The following is a 9,391-nucleotide window of genomic DNA, read 5'->3' as shown; positions in this document are numbered from 1 at the left end:
TGGCTACCACTCGCTGCTCGCATCAAGTTCAAGGCATTGACGCTTGCTTACAGATCGACCACAGGCTCAGCTCCCTCCTACTTTCACTCGCTCCAAACGAGTCTACATCCCTATCAGAAGCCTGCGATCGGTCAATGAGCGACGGCTCGTGGTACCATCACAGAGAGCCACAAAATCACTCTCCAGAACATTCTCATTCACGGTTCCTTGCTGGTGGAATGATCTCCCTACCCTCGTCCGGAATGCAGAATCCCTGACCACATTCAAAAGACAACTGAAAACTCATCTCTTCCGTGAGCACTTGACATTAAAAAACAAACAAACAAAAAAACCTCTCCTTAACCCTCCCTTGTTTTGGCTTATGCTACTCTGAGCAATGCCAGAACTTTGTATTTTGAGCACTTCTTGCGTTATTTTTGCCTCTTCACAATGACTCGCTTGCTGTAGTCCTCAGTTGTAAGTCGCTTTGGATAAAAGCGTCTGCTAAATGACTAAATGTAAATGTAAATGTCATGTATTCTAATGTCTGTATTTGATATGTGAATGCAGTAACAGTGCTTGCTTATTTAGCCTGGCTTCCAGAAATTAAATATGGACTCATTTTGTTTGAGAAAGGTCTTCAACATGTGTTAAAACATTTAAGGGACCCTTTCTTTGTTAAAGCCTTACTTTCCATTTAGATTAAAGTGTCCTCTCCTTGAGAGAAAGAACGCATTATCTTGATGTTTTGAGAGGACTCTACTGTTTATAGTAAGAGCCTGGCCAAATCCAACCTTGAAAAAGCTGTGTGTCGGTGTGTGTGTTAGTCTTCTTGGTTACAGATTAAGGAACAACTGCATTATTGGAGATTGACTGAGTTGTTCTTCTGGACATGTTGGCGCCCAGCAACCCAAATCTGCGACCTGGAAGGTCACAACGTGCCTAACTTCAGGGTCCGAGTGTCAGCCACATAATCGATGGAGATATGCTTCAGTCTATCTGTATATGTGTGGAAAATTACTGTGTTTTATCTATTTCTTAACCAATGAGAATCTTTCAACCTGAAGCAAGGACGTGGAATAGACCTTGGTGAAGGGTATAACTGAGATCTTTGTAACTGTAAGCGGGCGGCCTATGAACTCCTTGTGAGTCTTGAAGCTGACTTCTGCTGATGAAACTGCAAACCATCTTCAGTAAAACTTTTCTTAATTTATTATAATTCTAACTTCATTCATCATATCTGGTTCTGGGTATTTGACTGTAAATCCCCTTATACTACGCATTACAAAGCACTTCCAAGTCCCATCCTGCTCCTCTCCATGGCAGAAAGTGGCTGTACTATAACCGTCTGCTGCAATCGCTGCTTTTCTCCAGACTCTTCCTCATCTGGTACGTCCCGTCACCATTGGGCAGCAGATCTCCTCCAGTGATCTCATGATCAGATACAGGCTGTCCATCTCTGAACAGGGTCAGGTTGATGTGACGAGGGTAAAATCCTGTTGCCAAACAACTCACACGAAACAAGTTTGTAACAATTTTAAAAAGTTGTATTTCCTGGAACCACCTCAGTTAACATGAGTTATGTCAGTCAAGTTAAGGTTACGCACGTTTTCACTTTTAAAGCATAGTAATGTACAAATGGTGGCAATTACAATTTTATTTAAATCTCAGATATCAGCACATACTGGGATAATTGTGGAGGGAGCATTTAGGTAACTGAGAAAATACAGTAATTTTTAATAGCAAAGTGTAAAATATCGTCAATAATCTTAAGAGAAATATGTGCCATGTTTTCAGCATGTAATATCAGCTAGACGTAAATTAATTTATAAAATCGTCTTTTCTTTTCAATACTAGAAACTGTAACACTTAAGACAAAGATGAATACCAAATAACATCAGATTTATTACAAAGTCAGAATGTAAGGCCAACATGTGAAACAGCGTGCAAACACATAACACGAACAATACCGGACACTGAACAGAACACAGGCAGGAACTTAAATACACAGAGATGATTAACTAAAAGAGAAATAGCTGAGATGATTGGTGTTAGTGTCCAAGGTGACCGATGAGTGGCGGGAAACTAGAACAATGAACATGTGATGAATGTAAACAAAACAGAAAGTCCAGGAACCTGAAAACACACTGAACAAGTCTGTGATAGAATCAGAGTTGTCAGTCTGTTCGTCAATTTGTGGCTCAACCCAAAAATCTAATACATCATGGCTTCCCTCTGGAATTTATAGGAGGTATTGGTTTATCAATAAAATAACAAATTATGCTTTTTTATGATCATTAATCTAGAGACAAAAATATAATAAAAAAAAAACTCATGTATAAATTCACTTTAGTAATACCATCTCTGTGGTTGTATTTCTCAGAATTTACAATACAAATATGACTTATTTTATAAGCATGAACTTGTTATATTCCAATAATAAAATGTATGACATTAAAGGATAATATGCTATTACACCATAAAAACACCAACAATTAAATTGGTGAGTGCACCAACGGTTGTGTGCTTATTTACTGTATATACATTTGTCTGAAACTTTTCCACAACTTTGCATAGGACAACCAATCAAAGGATTTATAATGACCCTTGCAGACATAGTGTTGACATTATAGGCTTCATTCGATCAGTGATTTATAGTGAGGACTGTGTAGAGCACAATTTGTGGAAAAAAAGAGAGAATATGATTGGTTGAAAAAAAATAAACCCATATGACACTTTTCCAGAATATAATTTGTCTGCTGTGTTTAAAAGACGTTTCTCCACTCAGTAGTGTTGTTTTGTCTCATGACACTGACAAGGTTGATGTCACACTTTCTTCAGATGCTGAAAATAAAATTGAATGTTTAATGAGTGTACAGTGAATGGAAAAAAACGCTATCTTACTATACTTAATTTCATTTTATTCAGTGCTGTATATTAAAAAAAAAAATTAAAAAAAAAAGTTTAAACTACGTACCAGAAGAATAGCCATGGAATCTTTTAATGGAATCTAAAAACCAAAAAGACGATTGGTTGGTTGACTTTTCAGTTCTAAGCCTATATACAGTACGTGTGTGTGTGTGTGTGTGTGTGTGTGTGTGTGTGTGTGTGTGTGTGTGTGTGTGTGTGTGTGTGTGTGTGTGTGTGTGTGTGTGTGTGTGTGTGTGTGCGCGTTCTTGTCTTACCTGCACATTGTCTTTTCCATGCAATTACAGCAGCTGCCACTCCAAACACCATCATCAGAGCCAAAACCATCAGAACTGAAGGAATCACTGATTTAAATGGTTCCCCGTGATCATACTCTGAAACATGAATCACAGACTCGGAGATTAACTTTAATTATTTTTGTTTTGATTGTTAAATGTCAAAATCCCATTACCTAAAGTGACGTGGAGTTTGTTGTCCAGACTGAGGTGTGTGGCAGAGCAGCTGTATGTGTGTTTGTCTGCACTGATCTCCAGACTCTTCCTCATCTGGTACGTCCCGTCATCATTGGGCAGCAGATCTCCTCCAGTGATCTCATGATCAGACACAGGCTGTCCATCTCTGAACAGGGTCAGGTTGATGTGACGAGGGTAAAATCCTGTTGCCAAACAACTCACACGAAACCCAGAAGACAGTTCTTTCTTGAGGAGCCTGACTTTGGGTTTCACTGTGGAAAAAAGGTTACAGAAAGATATTATTATTATTATTTATATTGACCTGAAAATTATTCAGTAATTTATTTGCGAGTCAGTCATCGTACCTTTTCTATTGACTTGATTTCTCCTTTTTTCAAGATACCCCTTGAGTGTTTTGATGCAGAATGGCTGGTATAAATGTTCATGATTCCACATGCTGATTTTAAGATGGACTTCCAGCAAAAGAGCCGAGACGTTTAAACGACCCTGGTATGTGAAGTTCTTGTCAACATAAAGCAGCTCATCTGTGGTGGAGCCTCTGACAGCATCTCGTGTGATCATTTGTCCCGGTTCACCATCATCTCTCAGTTCACACACAACCAGCCTCTGAAGGGCTAGAACATCTTTAATGGAGAGATAAAGCTTTAAGGTAGTGTTCATTTAAAATCATAAAACAACTATCATAATTATTTATAATAATGATAGCACTTTATTATTATTGCCTAAAATACTGCTTTTGTATTATACTATGTTTCTATTAATATGTCAATAGTTTTTGATTGTACTTACTATATGTTTTATTTACAGTTTTTGTTGCTACTACCCATTTTTCCATAAAAGATGATTGTATGTTGTCACTTATTTTGAGGAGATCATTCGAATCAAACATGTCGTCTTCAGTTGTTGTATTTCCTCTTGGAATGAGAGTCTTCGTCTCACCGTTATAGTACATAATTCTGATATCATCCAACATCCCCACATAGCTAAATTCAGGAAATGGCGTTTGTCCTTTAATGTACGTTGCAAGCGTCCACAAAGAGTGAGAGCCTGTGAAAAATAACATAACATGGATGGAAACATTTTCCAATTTATATATAAAATGTTATGTTTTTTTTATCAATCTTTGTTAGTCTGTGTTATTTAGTTCTATATTATTTTGTGTCCTATTTTTATTTGCTGTTTGGAGTTAAAATGTTTCCCATGGGTTTATATGTTAATTAAATTAAGTACGTTTTGTAACTATATTTTTTATTTATTTTCAATCTACACAAGACTGTAAAAATACATATGCCTTGATCTTCCTCAACTGAAAAGATCAAAGTTGTGCTTCCTCCAAGTTCTTTATGGAATTAACAGTTGCTATGCAACCAGGAAACTTTGAAGCCACAAAAAAAGTAAATTTACTCTCAAGTTTTGTTTACTCAGTCTTTGACTGACAAATCTGTACAAACAAATATGTATGTATTAAGTTTTAAGCAGTATTGCTTAATGTATTAAGCAGGCAGCACTAGAAAAAAATAGGTTTAAGGCTTTTAACTCAGTCAATCACTTGATTAAAAACAACATAAAATATTAAAACCTCAAATGTCTATAAGCAAGCTCATGTAGACTATGGTTTTGTTTTCATCCAAATTTCTTTATAAAGGCACTTTTCAGACTTGCAATAGGCCACTGGAAGCACATTGTTGTTCTGTTTAGCTCTTGATCAACCACTTTTCCATATTCCATATTTTTAACTTTAGTAACATATTAAATAAGTCTTTTGAAATCTTACCTTTTGGAGCAGCCATTGGAAGTGAAAGGAGAAAAAGAATAATGTTGTCCATATTGCTGACACACATACGGTATGCTGTCAGGCAGCGCTCACCTGTAAATGATCAACACTGAAACAATCGACAGTTTTGCTCGACACTTGTGTAGTTAGAGAGTGTGTTCTCGGAACTTTTCAGCTGTTAATGTTTTGCTAGTTATGAAAAAAATGAATGCTTCTGGAATCGACAACCTTTACACCATAAACAGGCCTTGACTTCTCCTTTCACATTTGTCTGAAACTTTTCTGACTAACAGACCACTGGTAGATTTTACTGACAGTTTAACAGAATATATTTCTCCACTCATCTACTATTATGTTGCAGGAAATGTGTCCAGACGATACAATTTTATGGTGTTGTTTAAATATTTTCTTCAGATTTGACCTAAATGAATCTACAGTAAGAAAACTTATCTTTCTTCTTTGTTGAGCTGGGATTTAAAAAAAGAGAGAGAAAAAAGAACAAGGGCAGGTAAAGGCACAGGTAAAGACAATGCAATTGATTGCGCAAGATGCGACAGTTGTGTTTATACAGGTGAAACTCAAAAAATTAATATCGTGCAAAAGTTAATTTCAGTAATTCAACTTAAAGGGTGAAACTAATATTATATACTATAGACTCATTGCATGCAAAGTGAGATATTTCAAGCCTTTGTTATAACTTTATGGCTTGCTTATGAAAACACTTATTTGTGTGCGCGGGGGATTTTTTTACCGCTTTCCTGTGTGAACATGTTGCATTTTCTTCCCAATCTCATCCTCCAATGCAAACACATCTTTAGTGATCCAATATCTCGGGTTCAGTTCCATTTAATTTCTCTTTAATGTGTTATCATTATGCTATGAATGTTTCTGACAAATGTGAAAGGCAAGTCCTTTTTGTGGTGCAAAGTTTGTCAATCAGAAACTGTTTTAAAAAATAAATAATAATCATCATAACAAGGGTGAAACGAGGGTTTAATTCGAAGCTGATCATCTGCCAGTGAGTTTTATTTTTGCCAAATGTTCACATCAAAAGTCAAATGAAAAAGCCTCAAGTTGAAGGAAATGCAAATTCACACCTGTACAGTAGAGGGCGTTCAATATTCAGAAAGAAAGAAAGAAAGAAAGAAAGAAAGAAAGAAAGAAAGAAAGAAAGAAAGAAAAGACAATCCAAGGCACTCGAGTAATTCGTTTTTAGAAAAATATAAAAAGCCATTATTCTTTCGGCTTAGATTTTAAAAACAGGTGACAAGCTCGAAGGCAGCACTTCTTGCATTCCTTGTTTATGAAGTAATTTTTGCTTGTTAGTATTGAATTGGATAATCGAAGGTCAGTTCAAGTGAGATGCTCACATTTACTCTAGAACTGCAGTAACCATCATGTTTACGTATAACGCCTCTGACTTTACTTCCGATGTCACTCATCATTATTTTTAGTTAAAAAAAAAAAAAAAAAAGGATAGGCCTACAACTAATAGCACACTTGAATAAAATAATTTTTCGTAAGGGTCCCTTCATATCAGTAACCTAATAAAAGGTGATTTATTTTCCATGAAGCAGATTGATGTTGATCACGTTTGGTGATGCTGCATCCATCCACACCACCAGGTGTCAGCATAGGTTCTGTTTAGGGAATGAAGACCATAGACATAAATAATAAATATGGGCTGGGTCCCAATTCGCCTACTTATACTACGACCTAAAAGTATGTACTCTTTTTGTGAAGAATAAGTATATACTTTTGAGTGTGTAGCAAAAAAGTAGGCAAGCTTTGAGACATAGACCGTTTCTCAATACCAAGTACGCAAACTTCGGACTTGCGTCCTTGGTAGTTCAGACTTGCCAAGTTCGACTTAGGAGAACGAACTCCCGAGGACGAGAGGACGCAAGTCCGGTTATTCTGCAAATGGGACAGCGGCGTTCTTGATCGCGTCACTCAGCACGCTCTGGCTACTCCGGTTATCTCTTTATGTATATTTTAGGCAACAAAAACAAAATATGGTATAAAACAACACTCTGCCTCTTTTCATAAAAAAAAATAATAATCGTAAACACATTAAATGGCCACACAAATTATGGTTCAGGCAACGTGTACATTGATTATCTTCACTGCATATATTTATAACAACACGAAATATAAAACGCAACCCTGCTTCTTTTTGTTTTCATTTTAATAATATGAAACATTATTGAACATTAAGACTGACATTTAAAAAACAGAGACGGGGTTGTGTCATTTTATTTTATTATACATGTACAGTGAAGATCGAGAATGTATAATAAAATAAATATAAAAAATATTATATATATTTTAAAATATATAACTGTCAGCCTAAAATAAAATTACACAACCCTGACTCTTTTTGTTAAATGTCAGTTTTAATGATCTGATATCCAGTATAAAAGTATAAGTAAATAAAAATAAATAAAGCAAACAATTCAGTCAAACATAAGTCAGCTTAAAATAGCCTATAGCTTATAGCCTAGAGTTAAATAGCCTAAATATATAAAATTATGAAACTTCACTTTGCCCTCAGCCAAAACGAGTTGCCATGGAACAAATTATAGATTAATGAGACCAAAGATCGCCCGTTAGATATACACAAGACAAATAATATCTCATGTTTAACCACTAGACTAGAGACACCAGAGCCAGCGGCAAACATCAGAAGCACTAGCCGAGGAAAAGCTGTTCCAGTCGGGGTTATTGAGCGCTGAATGCCCGGTGATCGCCTGGATCTCACAACTCCGAAAACCGTAACGTCAGATACATTTTTCAAATAGGCGCTATCTTTATAATTAAAACACAGATTTGAGCTTTAAACAACTACATTCTCGACTGAAACACTCTTAGAATTATGTAACCCCAGTGATGATACCCGCTATGTTAAAGCTGGGGCCTGGGTAAGTATTTGTTTCACAGTTATGATTACCTATAATAATCACATGTATTTGCCATTCCCTTCAGCAGCAATAAAGACTATTGAATCCAATACGGGTCTTATGAGTTTTTTTATGTATTTAAATTAGCCAAGTAAAATAATGTGAAAATAAATAAAATGTGAAAATACACTTTTTTTTAAAAATTAAATAAAATAAATGTCACATTAAATCCCTTTAAAGGATTTACAATGATATGGAATAAACCAAACACTTATCTTCACAAGCGTTAAACTCAATAACACAGTCTTCCAATTAGTATTAAACCCAATGAAATACTCGATAACTCAAATCAAAACTCACTTAAGTGGGCCCACATACACGCTCTCATTCACACACCAACTACGTTGCAGGCCTGATGGTGTCCAGAACGCGACGTGTCCCGCAAACCGATGATGTCGTAGCTTCAACTCGCAAAAGGGGCTGTCTCGCTCTCCCTCGATGCAACAGAGGAACTCTGGGCTTTTACGGTCACCCAGAGCGCTATCTGTTGTGACGATCTGTCCCTCGTTGCCAGAGGAACTCCGGGCTTTTCCGGTCACCCGGAGCGCTATCTGGTTCGCCTCCTCTCAGACGAATGTCATCCGGCGCGTCGCTCGTGCTATTCACCACACGAGCGCATGGAGTGAACGTGCTGAGTGAAATCCATAACGAATGTCACCAATAATTGCTAAATAAAGTTCTTATTAGCAAAATACAAATGTTAATGACCGATTCTGTCTTTATATTTAGGATTATCGTGTGAAAAACCTTTTATTCAGCCTCTACAATACTATTTTTCTCCGACTCGTCTCTCCTCTTCCCTCTCTCTCTTCGCCACGCCCCACTTTTCCTCAAATGCGTGATACGTGAGTATTTAAATAAACATTAAACATTAAATAATATTATATATAAATATATAACTATATACATACACATGAAAACACTGTAAAGGCACAGAATAAAGAAACCTTATAAATGTAAATAAACATATTACTTTCAAACAGTAATTTAGTGTCTTTAGGATCACCGGGCTACACCCTCCCCCTTCTAAATGTTTGAGGTCCTCATCAAACTTTTGGGACTTTACAGGTGTTTAATTTTTTTCCTCTCAGTTACTCTACTGCATTTACGGCAAGTAGCAAGAGGGTGGCACCAAACAGTGTTACAATTAATTCTCCTACCCTCTGAAACAAAACTGCAGTGCACTGGCATACCATGACTAATGGTATATATTGGGCGGTTTGTAGATTTACCCAACTCATCATAACTGAGTTTTACTACAGGCTTTAATTCTCTTT

General features: G+C 36.5%; 1 protein-coding gene across 1 annotated transcript; it reads right to left on the bottom strand.

Annotated features, from left to right (window-relative positions):
• Positions 1-1,317: 1,317 nt before the first annotated feature.
• On the bottom strand, positions 1,318-5,332 carry LOC306994072 (major histocompatibility complex class I-related gene protein-like; the record flags this gene model as incomplete). The annotated part of the gene is made up of 6 exons (XM_079604379.1): positions 5,155-5,332; positions 4,170-4,427; positions 3,725-4,003; positions 3,359-3,631; positions 3,165-3,281; positions 1,318-1,475 (listed from the first exon to the last, which is right to left on the bottom strand). The coding sequence occupies exons 1-6, from the start codon at positions 5,219-5,221 to the stop codon at positions 1,318-1,320; spliced, it is 1,152 nt and encodes a 383-aa protein (XP_079460505.1). The 5' UTR covers positions 5,222-5,332.
• Positions 5,333-9,391: the final 4,059 nt, after the last annotated feature.

The sequence above is a fragment of the Phoxinus phoxinus genome (assembly GCF_949152265.1).
Source record: "Phoxinus phoxinus genome assembly, chromosome: 25".
NCBI classification, from domain to species: Eukaryota; Metazoa; Chordata; class Actinopteri; order Cypriniformes; family Leuciscidae; genus Phoxinus; species Phoxinus phoxinus.
The sequence above is the reverse complement of the archived record's forward strand: the minus strand, read 5'-3'. Positions and strand labels throughout refer to the sequence as shown.